Source organism: Sorex araneus, chromosome 3 (assembly GCF_027595985.1).
Source record: "Sorex araneus isolate mSorAra2 chromosome 3, mSorAra2.pri, whole genome shotgun sequence".
NCBI classification, from domain to species: domain Eukaryota; kingdom Metazoa; phylum Chordata; class Mammalia; order Eulipotyphla; family Soricidae; genus Sorex; species Sorex araneus.
In genome coordinates, this window is record NC_073304.1 from 89,585,214 (window position 1) to 89,600,737 (window position 15,524).

General features: G+C 43.3%; 2 protein-coding genes across 4 annotated transcripts in view; both read right to left on the reverse strand.

Moving 5' to 3' along the window:
* SPG11 (SPG11 vesicle trafficking associated, spatacsin) overlaps nucleotides 1-1,609 on the reverse strand; it is a 102,008-nt gene extending 100,399 nt beyond the window's left edge. For all 3 annotated transcript variants that reach the window (XR_008629299.1, XM_055132492.1, XM_004609628.2), the window contains exon 1: nucleotides 1,347-1,609. Coding sequence is in view for 2 of the 3 variants with exons in the window: in XM_055132492.1 (XP_054988467.1) it covers nucleotides 1,347-1,600 (254 nt within the window). In the remaining variant the exon portion in view is untranslated. The remainder of the gene's footprint in view (nucleotides 1-1,346) is intronic.
* Nucleotides 1,610-5,539: 3,930 nt separating this feature from the next.
* PATL2 (PAT1 homolog 2) lies at nucleotides 5,540-15,307 on the reverse strand. Its single transcript, XM_012933015.2, has 13 exons — nucleotides 15,161-15,307; nucleotides 14,235-14,315; nucleotides 13,469-13,611; nucleotides 12,697-12,801; nucleotides 12,330-12,471; nucleotides 9,466-9,586; nucleotides 9,274-9,371; nucleotides 9,023-9,076; nucleotides 8,793-8,923; nucleotides 8,516-8,675; nucleotides 7,930-8,070; nucleotides 6,269-6,363; nucleotides 5,540-5,672 (listed from the first exon to the last, which is right to left on the reverse strand). Exons 1-13 carry the CDS (start codon nucleotides 15,305-15,307, stop codon nucleotides 5,540-5,542), a joined length of 1,551 nt encoding a protein of 516 aa, XP_012788469.2.
* Nucleotides 15,308-15,524: the final 217 nt, after the last annotated feature.

Below are 15,524 nucleotides of genomic sequence, written 5' to 3' on the forward strand. Positions count from 1 at the left end.
CTTCTGGTTTCTTCTGTCTCCTTTCCTTCTCTACAGAGCTGTGTTTGGTTATTTAGTACTATGAACAAACTGTAATTTGAGAAAACTACCTCTTTTTAGCTAAAAAAAATCAGGAATAGATGGGGCTGGAGCGATAGCACAGCGGGTAGGCCACTTGCCTTGCACGCGGCACACCCGGGTTCGATTCCCAGCATCCTATATGGTCCCCTAAGCACCACCAGGAGTAACTTCTGAGTGTAGAGCCAGGAGTTATCCCTGTGCATTGCCAGTGTGACCCAAAAAGAAAAGAAAAAAAAATCAGGAATAGAGATGAGCACCAAGGCTTTCTCTTCAAGCCCTTGTTTGTCCTAGAACACGTGTCTTGGTCTATGATTCTTTGCTTGCTTATTTCCAGTCTGGAGAAACCAGTGTTCTCTCCCCTCATTTCTAAAACAGTTTGAATAAAAACTATCTTGTTTTAAGGAGGGAGGGGGGAAAACAAGCACAGAACAGGTTAAAGCAATCGCTAATTTGGCACACAATAATTCTGTCAGGTTGTTAATAGGACCTAGAGATTCTAAAGACTTGGCTACTCGAAGTCTTAAAGAGCTCATGTGTAACTGCTTTCTTCACTGGGCCACAGCTGGCAAGGCTCAGGGCTTACTCCTGGTCTGCACTCAGGAATCCGTCCTGACTGGCACGGGGGACCATATGGGGATACTGGGGATGCAACCTCTGGCCTGTAAGTGGTTTCTATTATTAAAACGATCCCAGGCACTCCCAAACGTAAATTGTCACGTCCTGGACTGAGAGTTACTGTAAATGAAGTCTTTTCCCAGTTTTCCCAAACTACGTAACCCTGGGGTTTAAGATCTGTCGTATTCAACCTTTCTGGCAGTGCTCCTAGATAACAGGAAGTGCGAAAAGTGTTGAGTGAATAAACGAACAAATGAGTGGGCAAATTATAGAGTAAACGTGAAGAAGAAAAAATATATATATACACATATATAAAAGAAGGTGCTAGCTGGAACCCTTAACCGGGTTGACTGAAATTTTTAAAAACCTGGCTTGGTGCACAGGGATGAGCAGGCTTGCACCACCGTTCAGCTGAAGGCGCAGCACTTGAATCCTTTCCCACAGCGCAAGGCTGCGGGGCAGAAACACCGGAAATGGCCTCCACCCACCCGGAACCCGGAAACGAAGGTTCAGGGGCGCAGCAAAGGGAGAAAAGCGTTCTGAGGCAACTGGGCTCTCCGCGGAGGCTAACTTCTCACCCGCTCCCTCTATGCCAGACGACAGGGTAAAAAGCCCGCCGAGCTACGAACTCAAATTCTAAAAATGCCGCCCAGCTTCCCCTCAACACTTACTGCCGAAATGGGCCGTCGAGGCAGCAGCCGCCCCCTCCGGGGTCGCCCGGCGCCAAGGAAAGCACTTGAAGGCTGCCTGCGGCAGTCAGGCTCGCCAGGACCTCTTGGTCTCGGTGCAGTTGCGCCCGAGATCCCAGCCGCCCCGTTGCCTCGGAGGGGACCGGCACCAACAACATAGGTAGAATTCGCTCCATGTCTCCCGAGCCACAGCCGCCACCAGCGGAGGCACTTCCGGCCCCCTTCTCGGCAGCCATCGCGGACCGGCTCTTTGCTTCCGGTCACCTGCGCCCAGCTGCGTCTTGCGCATGCGCGGAGGAGAGGCACGCTCGCTGTCTCGTGACTCCTGGGGCCGCTGAGATGGATAGACGGGGTGTGGTTCTGGCCGGCGGAGGCCGCTGTCAATCCCTCGCGTTAGAGCCTTCAGAGCCAGTTTAATGACCTGAAATACTCAAGCGCCTAATTCATGCCTCCGGCAGTGATTAGCAGCTCTGCAGATGCTTCTTAATAGAACCGGTTCCTGGTTTTTTTTTCTGTACGTGCCGTTGTTTTTGTCCCAGTCCCCAAGCAGAGCAGTGCCCCTCGATAGCACAGACCATCCTGAGGTCAGCCCCTCGACCTGATTCCCGAGCCAAATCGCCCTTGTCCCCACAGAGAAACAAGGTTGGTAAGGAATAAAGGTAATCGAGTTGTTTTGTTACTGTTTTCTCTGGGAAATGGTATCCCAACGCATCACGGGAGCAGGAGAGTGAGGCTAAGATGAAAGCTCTACTTTGTTCATTTGTTTTTTTTTTTTTTCACAACCAGATGGGGTTCTCCGAGTACTTTCAAGGCCAACTCCTCCGTTTATGCTTTAAATCCCATCCTCCCATTATTTTTTTTATAATATTAGCCTGTATTGCTTTCCTCTTTTTGACAATTTCCTTAACCTGCACAAACCACTACCTATGACCTAATAACCCTACTTATAGAAAAGTACTTTGACAAAATGATTTTTTGGAGTTGAGGCAAGACATACCTGGTGGTGCTCAAGGCTTACTCCTGCCTCTGTTCTCAGGGACACTCATAGCAGTCTCAGAGGACCATGTGGGGTTTTGATGATTGAACCTGGATCAACCTTGTGTAAGACAAGTGCCTTACTCATTGTAGTATCTCTCTGGCCCCCAAGGTAACTATTCTTATAGCCAGCGCCTCTCTCTTCAGCCCCTGTTATCAGGTTGCTGTCTCCATTAAGATTGTCACTCAGGGCCGGCTGTAAGCACTCTATCCCCACATTTCCTTTCTTAAAGTACTTTTCAATTTTCGCAACACTACTTCCAGTTTTCTATTTTATTGAAAGTTCCTGGTGCATATGCTGCCTGAGCCCATGTGCTGCTTGTGCCCATGCTGCTGAACACATGTGGCGCCGGCATCTCCACTCTGGAGATGTGGACTTTCATGCTTTCATGTCTAATGCTGGGGTGTGGGGCTCTCCCTTCACCTTTATAAAAGCCCAGGTTCTCTCTTGAGCATTACTCTCCACTCCCACTTTCTCTTCCTCCTTTCCTTCAAAACTTCCAAATAAAATCTGTTTTACTTCACACTCATCTATTCCTGAAATTCTTTCCTGTGAGGCGAGACAAGAACCCAGTAACCCTGGGTTCCCGGGTGGCAGAGGCGGATGTGGAGAAAGTGACAATCTTTCTCCTCCGTAAGTCACATAAGCCACCTGTGGGGCCCACAAAAAAAAAAAAAAAAGAAAGAAAAAAGAAAATCCCTTCTCAGTCTGTGTTGCATTTTCATAATTTTATCCATAAATAACTTATCTATAATAATAATTTTCATATTGAAAATGTCTAAATCTTTTTAACCCAAAAAAAAATTCTCTTTTTTTTTTTTTTGGCTCACTTTGGTATGAGACACTCACTGTTTTTGCTATCTAGGAGTAATCCCTAATTGTCAACCACCACCTACCCAGAAACACCAGTCAACTCACTCTTGAAAAATCTTTCCTGCCTTTCATTTCCACTGTTCTTTCATTCTCATCCAAGCTATTCTTCTCTGTCTGGGAGAACCTCTTAACATTTTTCTGCTTTTCTTATGCCCCTATCAGTTCAGCAGACTGAGTTTGTAAAAACAGACAAGTCACTTTAAACATCTGATTTCCTGTCAACAATTAGAAACCCAGGGGTTTTTGGTTTTGTTTTTTTTTTAATTATGGCTTGTTGATCTATACTCTCCCTATCTCGGCCCAACTTCATCACTCTGTACTTCTACAATTTTTTCTTAACACACCTAAGTCCATTCTCATTTGGGGTCACTGAACACTAGTGCCTCTACACAGAATACATGTCATTCATATCAAATTAACCTCTATTGATGAATGACTATTCTACTAGTTATTCGTCACAGTTTTGTTTTCATCGTGATATTTGTAGCACACCTTTGTTAGACACAACAAGGCTTTAATCTCTTTTAATTAGGTACTTCTTTTTTTAAGATTCACACATAAGAAAATGCCTCCATGATCCCGCCTAACTTATAAACAAGTTTCAACACATCATTCTATTATCTCTTTAATTATACCTTGTGCCATATTTTAAGTTTCTGAAGAAAGGATAAGAAAACGGGATAGGGTCCTCCAATATATCAAGGCATGAGAAATGTCTTCAGATTCTCTGGATCCCAGTAGACAAAGCCCATAAAGCTAGTGTTAATAATTACATTTTCCCAGGAAATGCATATTCCAGAACACCAGATAAAGAGATCCTGACAAGCCTACAAAGAGAACAGATGTTAATGGCAAACACAATTACACTTTCTAAATTTGTGATTAATATCTGACTGTAGGGGGCTGAATCGATAGCACAGTGGGTAGGGCGTTTGCCTTGCACGAGGCCAATCAGGGTTCGATTCCTCCGCCCCTCTGAGAGTCCAGCAAGCTACTGAAAGTATCTTGCCCGAACAGCAGAGCCTGGCAAGCTACCCGTGGCGTATTCGATATGCCAAAAACAGTAACAAGAAGTCTCACGATGGAGACGTTACCAGTGCCTGCTCGAAATCTGACTGTAGCAGATTGGATGTAACATAGAAAGCAATCAATCTCGATTACCAAACTATAAACACAGAAGGCTTAGCCTATAGCAGCATCTTAGTAATCTCTTATACAAGGACTTAATGGCTCCATGGTGAGATACAAAAATCCTCACTAACTTTCTTCTAAGGGAACATTTTTTTCATTCTGTTAGCAAATTATTTATAAAAAGCAATATAAATTATGAAGGGCCTGCTATAGGGACAGGCTTAAAGAGTGGTTGGGAAATTGGAGACAGTAGTGGAGGGAAGGTGTAATGGTGGTGGAATTGGTGTTGGAATATTGAATGTCTATAATAAATCATGATTTGTAAACCAGTGGTTATGTAAAGTGTAAGGGGAAAATGAAATTTAATAAAAATTTTCACAAAAAATGATTTTTTATACATTTTGATTTTAATATTGGGGCTTTGTTACCTAATCAATTTCAATTCTAGAATAGTGTCAACAGTTGGGGCTTTTGTCTACATTAAAATAATAATTAAAAACTAATCTGACTGTAGCAGATGGTAAATTCTAAGGATCACTGTCACTGTCATCCTGTTGCTCATCGATTTGTTTGAGCGGGCACCAGTAACATCTCTCATTCTAAGGATAGATGACTATATTGTTAATATTTTAACCTGGAGTAACTGATTCTGTTATTTGGGGGGAGGAGGGAGGGGAAAAAACCCACCTGTGTCGAGGGGAACATATACAGTGCTAGTGATCATTCGAGGGCTGGTCACCTGCAAGGCAAGCACTTTAACTCCTGCACTGTCTCTCAGGGCCCCCCACTAATATTTCTTGAATTAACAATTTGACTTCTCTAATTATGGGTTTCAGAATAATTACCATTACAGTGACCAAGGCACCTGGGAATAATGTTTCACTGAAGAAATAGGCCACAAGACATACTAGTTACTCAGTAAATGCTCAAGAAATACTTCTGAAAGCAAGTTAGTTTTCATACACATGGTTTAACACTGAACTGGTGTGTATGTATTGCCAGTGGATCACACTTGAATATGGTTTAATTAATACAACTTGAAGCTCTGGCATCATAAAAGAGAGAAACATAGAACTTGGAATGGTTTAAACAAACAGCTATGACACTCTGCCACTTACTCCATCCTGACCTCCAGTTACTGTACCAGTTGTCTGTCCACATGACGGCAGAACATGGAAAGAAGGTTGTTTGGGAAGGCTAGGGGTTCTGCCAGCAAGGCTGTAGGCATCTGGGCTATCTCCCAGGCAATCAGAACCACCATATCTGTCCTGGACTCCAAAAGAAGAAATGTGTTAGTCATTGCAGAAACTGAAACTCCGGTCAAGGTCCTTACTGCCCTACCAACCAAATTACCCTGTGTATGATTAGCAATTAAAGATAACATTTGCATGATTGGTATTTGCCAGGCAAGGCTGAGAACTTTATACATATTTCTTCTTAAGAACTCCTAAAAGGTTAGTATCTTACCTCTACATGTTTAGTTTATAAAGGACAAAACAAGGTAAAAGTAATGTATCTAAAACTTGTATTGCCAGCAAATGGTAGGACCAGAATTCAAACACAAATGTGTTTGTTTCCAAAATATATTGATTGATGTCCCACAGAAATCTGATACTTTAGACCAGCAGTTTTCAACCTTTTTTCACATTTGTGAGTTGGCACAAGTCTGCACTAGAGTTTGAAAACCCCTTTCTAGAATACTGGGAGTACTGGGGGAGAACAGAACATCTGAAACTGTTATTTTTTCCCCTTTACTATCTAGCCTCCCAAATGCTTGGATACACTGGGCTGAAAATGCATGGCTCAATTGTCACATCCCAGGGCAGGATGAAATAATATTTACAACGCTTTTATATTATCTTACCAAGTTGTATGGTCACTGTTGGGTTGGAGGGTAGAACTCAGGGATATCAGCTGTTCCCCATGACTCAGCAGGGCATAGAGCAAGGATATTCCAAACTGTAAGAGATAAAGACTCCAAGGATAAGTGAGTTCACTCCAGGCATCCACTACTTTTCCTGGCTCTGCAGTTTTCCCTACTGAAAGGGCAAGATCACATCTACAAATGGAGTCCAACACCCATAAAACTGTCCAGGTTTACACCAGCCAAAGAATGCTCAGGCTTAAGTAGATAATGGACCAAACATGATGACTTGTCAGTGTCTGTGTTGCAAGCCATAATCTCAAAAGGAGAAAGAGTATGGGGAACATTGTCTGCCATGGAGGCAGGGGGAGGGTGGGGAAGGGGGGTTATACCAGGGATATTGGTGGTGGGGCGTGTGCACTGGTGGAGGGATGGGTGTTTGATCATTGTGTGATTGTAACCCAAACATGAAAGCTTATAACTATCATGGCAATTCAATAAAACTAAAAATAAATAAATAAAAGAATTCTCAGGCTTATTCAAGGCAGTCACTGTTCAACCTTTCCAGAATCTAAATGTATTCTTCTGAAAAGCTAATTAAATGCATACTTAGAGATTCAAACCTCCCCCCAAGACTCAATTTATTGACCCAAATCTTTACTGTTACTGTGGGGGCAGTGGTGCTCAGGCCCAGAAGTGCTGAGAGACCACTAGGGCCTCACCCAGTGATGCTGGCAAACCATCTGGTGCCAGAGACCAGAAGGAGGGCCTTGTGCTGAGCCCTCATGTGCTCCAAGCATATGCTCCTCCACTTGAGCCATCTTCCTGGCACTTAGACCCCACTTTAAGAAACACAGTTTAAGGGGCCAGAGAGGATAAGGGTTAAGGCATCTGCCTTTGCCAGTTTGATTCCTCAGCACCATATGGTCACCTGAGCATTGCTGTGTAGGAGCTGCCCCTGGGCACTAACAGCTTTGGCTCAAAAACCAAAACAGGAAGCACTACTTTAGGCAAAGATCTTCAGAAAGGAATTCACAGAACAATCCACTGGGATTAGAATTAAGAAAATATCAGAAGTTTCACCTAGAATTTTCTCTTGAAACTTCCCTTTTTGAGGGGAGGCTGTTTGTGCCACCCTAGGGGTGCTGAGGTGGTTATCCCTGGTTCTGTGCTCCAGGGTAATCTTTGGTGGTGCTAGGGGGACCGTATGTAGCCTTGGGGACCAAAATTAGGGGCAGTGGGATGTGAGGCAAGTGCTTTAATCCCTATGCTTTCTCTCCAGCCCTGAAACTTATTCTTGTCTATTAATGTCCTAATGGTATAGTGCTATATGTGTAAAAATTATAAACATATAGGTGATGTGGTCCAGAATTTACTCATACAAATCAAATCCGATAACTTCTGTTCTGAGTGCACACCAGTCCCCTCATCAGGGAGCTTACTGGAAAAGATGGATGAGTATCACCCAGATCACTTTGGTCCCTGGGAATGGGACCAAGGAAAATAAAAGCTTTCCAGGTTATTTTAGTGTTGATTAGAAGTTGATTGACACCAGAGAAGATGCAAAAGATGTGTGAAGATATGACTCTCCCCTATTCATCTGCCAGTGATACCACCTAGTGAGCAGATACATGGAAAGAAAAGCCTCTCAAGTGTGTTACCTGATTCTGAAGCACCACATTGACTGGTTGCTCTGAGGAGCAAGGTGGTAGCAGCATTAGTCCCTGAAGTCCTTGGAGAAGTTCATAGAAGGTCAGTTGACTTATGCATTTACTCAGAGGTTTGAACAATATTTGCAGGGCCTGCAAGAAGGTTAGTGAACATGTCTTAGCCTCCACTATGAACACACCTCCTTCTACCTGCCTCCAGATTCCTGTTCTTGCTGAACTGCCTTTGGTACATTCCAAGTCAGTTTACTTTCCAGTCTTTTCCCCATCTATTATCTCCTTTCCTAGTACTGATCCTTCAGTATCAATTTCTCCTAAGGTGCCTTTCATAAGAAGATTAGATATGAGATTCAACATTGATAAAATGATCCTTATCTTCTCATACACTTGAGCATCTTTGTTTACTGTTCCTGAAGATGATCAGCTATTCTTATTATTTTTCTGTAACTATCATATGAAAAATATGAGGTCAGAACCCCTCTACCTCTCTCTGGCATCTCTAGGAAAGAGCCAGGGAGGTATTATAGAGAGCACTAACCCATTCAATAATCTATTCTTTTCTCTATGCAGTGTCACATACCTGATCAGCCATGTCTCTCCTGATCAGGAGTGGCAGATTATTAATGATAACCAGAAGGAGGTTAACAGCTTGATCTTGGGGTAGAAAAGGGAGCAGCCGAGCCACTAAGACCTTTCCCTTCCTCACAGAGAGCACCTGCAGGAATCCATCAGTAGCTTTCCTACAAGTGAGCAGGGAGATCACTTTCAGGGCTCTGCATAGAGAGGGCTACAAACAACGCCAATGACTGCTCATTTTTCCCCCTCTGTGAGCTGAGGTGTGACTCTCCCACACTCACTCAGTATCATTCTGCTCCTGGGACTTCAAGGCCTGAAAGAGCTTCTCAACCTTGTTTCTCTGCTGCTGAGAGCAGGGCTGTGGAGGTCTATCCTTTTGTCCTTCCTCTATCTCTAGTAACTGAAGGAACATCTAGGAATATGAGGTTGGGGAAAGAGGGAGGAGGGGTGAAATTTATCACTACCCCCCTTCTCAAGCTAAGAACTGGTCCCTGAAGAGATGATTTCTCACCTTCTCAATGTGGTGTAATACTCGCAGCTTATGGTAGCTGGTAGCTCCTGTTTCCTAGGAGAAAAAGTACTCACCTTCAGCCATACCTCGACAGCAGCAACCCAGGCCTCAGGGGACCTAGAAATTGAGCCGAAGAGGCTAGACACTAAATGGTTGTACCTCTTCCTCATTCTAGCTTGAAATCTGAACTCAAACACAAGGGTGCTCCAACAGGGAAGATAATGTAGGTTCTGGGGAGATGATATACCTACCTGCTCCTGAATTCCATGAGGTACAGCATCTATAGCCCGGCGAGGGCTAAAACATGTTGATACAGCTACCTGGCCAAGGGAACCTTCTATTCGAAGCACTGCATAAAGGCAATCAAGAGAGGCATCTTACCCTCCTATTTTCGGAATACCTAGAAGTCCACACCTGGTAAGTAGGGTCATCCAAGGTTCTACCTGACTCATAAGTCTTTGACTTCTGAATGTAGGGTGTGTCCAGCTTGTGAAATTCAACCTTGCTCCTTTGACCAAGTAGTTCTTCATCTACTTGCTTCTCTTCCAGTTTCTTATAATATTCCTGAGAATGAAGGAACACAAAACATTCAAACACAATTTTATTATTTTACTATCCTAAATTATTTACTCCAGAAATAATCCTGACACCTTCAGTCTTTATAGAAGTTATGCTAGAATATCTTGAACACCCTGGGCCAAATAACTATATTGGCATGTTAGTCTTTGCTGAGCTATTGATTCTATAACCCACAGAACTCACGAACAGGCAAGAACTATATCTCCACAATCTTCTTTCTCTTCGGTTTTTTGGAGGAAGGGCTAAAGTGCCCTCATAAGTTCAGACTAACTTAAGGGGATGGAGACCTATAATCACTCCTGTTGTCTGTGAGTGTTCAGGGTAAGTATACATGAACTAGATACAATTAGTTCAACTAGAAAAACAAAGCAAAGTGCTGAGTCAAAGTGGTGGAAGCAAACCTATTCCCGCATCTGCAGCCTTTCTATAGCCCTTATTTCCAAGCTATACTCTGCACACTAGCTCTCTCCTCTTCCCTTTTTATATTTTAATATTGCCTTTGCTTCCTAAGTCAGTTATCTAGAGCATGAAGACCATCAGCAACTTGAAATGCAGAAATAGTTCTAGAAATGGATTGTCAGTTGACCTCTCATCTACCTTTATACTTTTCAGGGTTTGCATGGCAGCTCTAGAATCTTAAATCTGTAAAATCCCCAGCTAAAATAAAGCTACATATGAGTCAAATGAGAACTTGAACCAAGTTCCTCTATTTAGGAACTGCTAAAAAGTCAAGTATAAAATGATTTCATTTTCCATAATCCTTGCAGGAAGAAGAAGGTTTCTGGAGTTTGGTGTAAAAAAGAAAATATATGAAAGGAGACAAAGGCAGGGACTTCACAGTAGGGGCTCACAGATGTAAAAGAGAAAGTGGAACACAGCCTAGGCAACCTAAAATCAATGATCCATAAGACTTCATAAAAAATCGGAGACAGGAAGCAGGAGGAAAAAGTCGTTTGTTTTTTTTTTTTTTTTTTTTGCTTTTTGGGTCACACCCAGCGATGCTCAGGGGTTACTCCTGGCTTTGCACTCAGGAATTACTCCTGGCAGTGCTTGGGGGACCATATGGGATGCCGGGGATCGAACCCGGGTCAGCCGCGTGCAAGGCAAACGCCCTACCCGCTGTGCTATCGCTCCGGCCCAAAAAGTCAAGTTTTCTACAAGCATTTGTTCATTTAAACAAATTTAATCCCACCATTTATAAGGTGTTTGTGTCTTAGATCTTTAAAAGTAAAAAGTAGATAAATTTTTATTATGAGACATTTCTAACACCCACATAAAATGAAGAAAAAGGTAAAGATGCTCTAGATTTATGCTCTAGGCTACATTGGGGAAATTTTTTCTTTTGGTTTTGTGCCTTAATGTGTGATGCTCAAATATAGGATTCCCAGCAGTCAGTGGGGTGCCTAAAAATTATTGGCAAAAGATAGGACTAAACTTCAGACTTGGAAGCAGTACTTTTGTTGAGCACTGACAGGCTACTGAAGGAAATAAGATAGCCTTTGCCCTGGTGGGAGCTTAGAAACTCATTAATAGGAACTGACAAAGAGAAGAAGCACATGGCTCTATGAAAGCACAGAGGCTATATACTTATTTATCAGTATCTAGACAGTGAAGACAACCCTTTTGTAAATACATTGCTTTGAAAGGGGGAGGCAGGTAGTATACCTACCTCCCTTTTCTGCCTCTGCTGCAATCATGACACTCATAGAAAATACTTGCGACAAATGGCAAGCAAAAGAAGAAAGTTCTAAAGTTTACCCTGGAATGAAGCACTCTGTAATAAAAGGAGTCATAGATGCTGCCAATTTTGAGCAGTTTCTTCAGGAGCAACTCTAGGTGAATGGTAAAGCTGAGAATGTCAGTGAAGGGGCTCTGATCATTGAATGGAGCAAGAGCAAGATCACTGTCACACCTAAGTTACCTTTTCCCAAAAGGCATTTGAAATATCTCATAAAAATGCTTGACTCATTGAGCAAAGTTGCTAACAACAGTGAGCATAAATTGTGTTATTTCCAGATTTACCAGGATGAAAATGATGGATGAGATTACAGATCATTTACCTGTAATGTTTTGTATGATTCCTTGTTTGGTTATCCTCAAAAATAAATAAAAATAGGAAATACACTTTGCTATACTTTGCTATATCTCATATCTTGCTGATGTAGGCAGGAAGCTATGTTTTTTACATGATTGCTAAATTAATTCACCTGCTACACTCAATGATGGCTATAAAAACAAGATGCTTTTTATCAAAATTACACTGAAGTGGGAGCACATAGATACATGTGAAATATTTTTAATACAGCTCTAGAATAAACTGCCAGCAAATGTACATACTAAGTTTAGAACTGCACATACCAAGTTTAGAACTTAATATTTAGGCTTAATAAAATACGTAAATAATTTCTCAATGCAGCTTAATAAGCTTCAAGTACCTACAGTTCCCAATGACATTTGCAAACACAGATGACCATCTCATCAGACTCAGATACGTATAAATCCCTCTTATGCCCTTGTATATATTAACGGAATTATAAATCACCTCATTTGGCTGAGGTGTAGAATAGAAGGAAATTAGCTTCGAATCTAAACTTTAGAAACACAGGGATCCTGTCCCACCTGATTTGGCATGCTACTTGGAGCTGACAATAGATTCAAGTGAAAGCTTATGGAACCCAGACCCATCTGACTCCAGGATCCCAAGCTACGAAGAGCACCTGAGGCTCACCTGGTAGTAATAGTCATCCAGGTGGGAGTTCTCACTCTGCAGCTGAACCATCTGCACTTTAATCACCCAGTCCTTCTCCTTCCAGGTCATGAGGTTAGCATAAGGGTCTGGTTGCTGAGACCAACGCTTCTTGGCTAAGGGACTTCAATCCAGGAGGAGCATCTATTTAGACCTCCCACCCTTGCCACGGGAAATTTCCCAAGCGGTAGTGAGAAGAGAGTGAAGCTTCTGGGAAGGACAGGACAGAGTGCACAGGTAGGCAGCAGGAGTCTAATTGTGCAGGAACTCTGAGGGAGACACCCAATCACAAAGGAAAACCCAGCATGCCAACGGGTTCCCCTCAGCTGTCCTCCTGTCTAAGCTTTACCTTGTTGTTGGACTATGATGCTGCTTCTGCAAGATCTGATTGTGATGTTGCTTCTGCAAGATCCGTTGATGTTGAGGGTGGAACTGGGTCAGATGACCAGGAATACTTAAAAAGAAACATGGGCTGGGTAGATAGCAACTCTTAGTTCCCTACCCCTCCATTCATTAGCCTCGTAACCAACTAGGCATGGAATGAACCATGTTTAAGGAAATCTCCTCAAAGTCAATCACGTGAAACATCACAACACTTAATGAACAAGGCTCATACCTCTCAGACATTTTTCTGCAACTTGGCTCTAAGAAATCTTGACATAGTAGAAATCTTTTGACCTTGTTACCATGAATGCCAAAACCTTTTTCTCAGTTCTGTCATAGTAAGCTGACTTTATGTAAGTTTTTAATCTGTTTTGTTATTTTGGTCCTGAAGGGGATGGGGCATACTCTGCAGTACTCAGGGGTCTATCCTGGCCAGGCTCAGGGCACCCTGCAGTCCTGGAGAATGAAATCTAGACATCTCATGCAAAGCTTGCACATCACTCATTTAGTCTCTCTCCAGCCCACATAAGTTCTTTTCTGTCTCTGTGTCTCAATTTCCTCATCTGTAAGAGAAGGGAGAGGCCTCTATATTAAGTTCCTCTACTTCTTTTAGGTTTCTGAAGTCTTTATGTGGTGGCTAGCAATGTTCCCCACCCATAGCCTTTTCTCTCCTCCGATCTCCAGAGAAGAGCTCAATCCATCCCAGATGCCAAATACCCAGCACCCTGAACCAGTACCTGAATCTAGGGGACCGTGAGGTCGGAGAGCTGCATAAGAGAGTCTGGTTTGGCAAGGACAATTGAGGTCCACAGTGCTGCATTTGCGAGTTGACTCTGGGGAAAGTGGGCCAGAAAGGAACTGACGGCATGTAGTCTGGGGCCTGAGAGGAGAATTAAGAGGTGTGGGAGAAAGGCATCTCTACCCAGGGAATGAAGCCCTTGCTTCTGCTAGTGCATTTCCTTCTTTTATTTCTGTCTGCCATTCACACAAAAATTTTTGCTGTTTTGTTAGGGCACCAGACTCTGGATCCCAGTCTTTTTCTAACAGTTTGTCACCTAGGAAGCAGCTTCTCAGACCCTAAAAGCAGGGTTCCTGTTGCCTGGTGACTCTACAACTATCCCTCTCTTCTCCGTGACAGTTCTCTTCAAGTCACAGAGCTACATCCTCTTCTCATTCTCCCCTGAAGATTTCCTGCAATTCCTCTACTCCAGATCATGTTCCCATTAGGCATTCATTGAAAGGCAGGTGCTCTTTCTACTTCTAATCTTAGTGCTGCTCGGCTGCTAAAATATCTGTAAAGTAGAACTAGGGATTTATTCTGTCCCTTTTCATGACAGTCTCTTGTCCCCATACCATTCCTGTCATTTGCCCTGTTTCCTCTCATGATGGGCATCTCCCATCATACCCACACCCCACGGGTGATTGATTTCCAGAGCAAGATCAAGAGTAGACTAAACATAATGGAAATATGGGACACCCCAAATGGAGACAGAAGACACTCACCTGCCAAAGGAAGTGCAAGGAGGTGGCTGACATCCCCAGAATCCGAGGGACCTTCACTCCACGAGAACTGACAAGACCTCTCTAAAATGGGAAGCAGGAAAAGCCAAAGTCAAATGAACTACTGTGACATTTTCTCTATCTGGGATTTTGATAGGGAAGGCAGCTAGGCCGACCTTTTCTGACTCCCTGGGGAATGCAGCCCTGACCCTCCCTCCTATTCACAGTTAATAGGACCAGGTTAACTCTCACCTAGGGGATGCGAGACTAGTACCGCAGGATTCAGTTGAAGGAGGATCTGAACCACTTCATTCTACATGAGAATCCTTATCTCTCTACTGGTTGTGGAAACCCACAGGGATCAATATCAAAAGCCAGAGCCAAAGGTCAAAGATAACTCGCCATTAGCACGAGAAGCAGGGCCAGAACTTATGGACTCTGCACAGGACTGTGGTTTTAAAGTGAGGAAAATCTCAAACTCAATGGGAAGCAGGACAAACAAGGGAAGGAGAGTTAACCTACTAAGGTTCTAACTTGACAGGGAATTTTCCAGAGACTCAAATAAAGCTCCCACAACAAACACTTCTGATACTCTACACCACTGATGGACCAAGAGTAGCACACATTTGATTGGGCTTAACTAATATGTTTGTAATCTCTTATACAAGGGTTTAATGGCTCCAGGATGAAATACAACAATCTTCACACACCTTCCTGTTATGGTGGTAAGAAGGTGCAATGGTGGTGGGATTGGTTGTCTCAATATTAAATGTAATGAATTCTGAACAACTTTACAAAAATAAAACTACATTAAAAGGGAATCTGTTAATCCGGCACCTATCTTAGAGGTGAGGATCTGATGCTTAGCAACAATCTGAGCACAGAAAGTTCATGACAACTGCCCACCCACCTGTTTGCTGCCATGGTACCTGGGTATGATGGACTGCACTGAGGACAGCTGGATCCCAGAGATCATTTTCATTCTCTTCCTCCAGGGCTGGGTCAAAGTCTTCATGCACATCTTCCTTTCCTTCTTCCTCCTCTTTTTTCTCTTCCCCCAACTGAGGAGCAGACATCTCTTCTTCTTCAGAAACCAGGGGCCCATAGGATTTTCCTGGGCCTTGATTTAAGCACGAGCCTGAGTGGGCAGGCGTGGGTGACCTCACTGAGAGGGGTTGCTTCTTTGTAGCGCTTCAGTTGATCCAGTAGCCAGCGCCACTTTCAAATACCCTTATAAAGGCTGAACTCAGCCTCACAACTACAGCACCCATCTCCATCACCCCACTACTATAG

What these genes read in the sequence shown, in the direction of transcription:
- PATL2 (XM_012933015.2), bottom strand. Translation starts at nt 15,307, where the DNA reads ATGTCTGCTCCTCAGTTGGGGGAAGAGAAAAAAGAGGAGGAAGAAGGA. An exon ending in CCTTGCACTTCCTTTGGCAG is followed by an intron (nt 13,612 to 14,234) that starts GTGAGTGTCTTC and finishes TTCTCCTCTCAG; the next exon opens with GCCCCAGACTACATGCCGTC. An exon ending in GTCAAAGACTTATGAGTCAG is followed by an intron (nt 9,372 to 9,465) that starts GTAGAACCTTGG and finishes GCCTTTATGCAG; the next exon opens with TGCTTCGAATAGAAGGTTCC.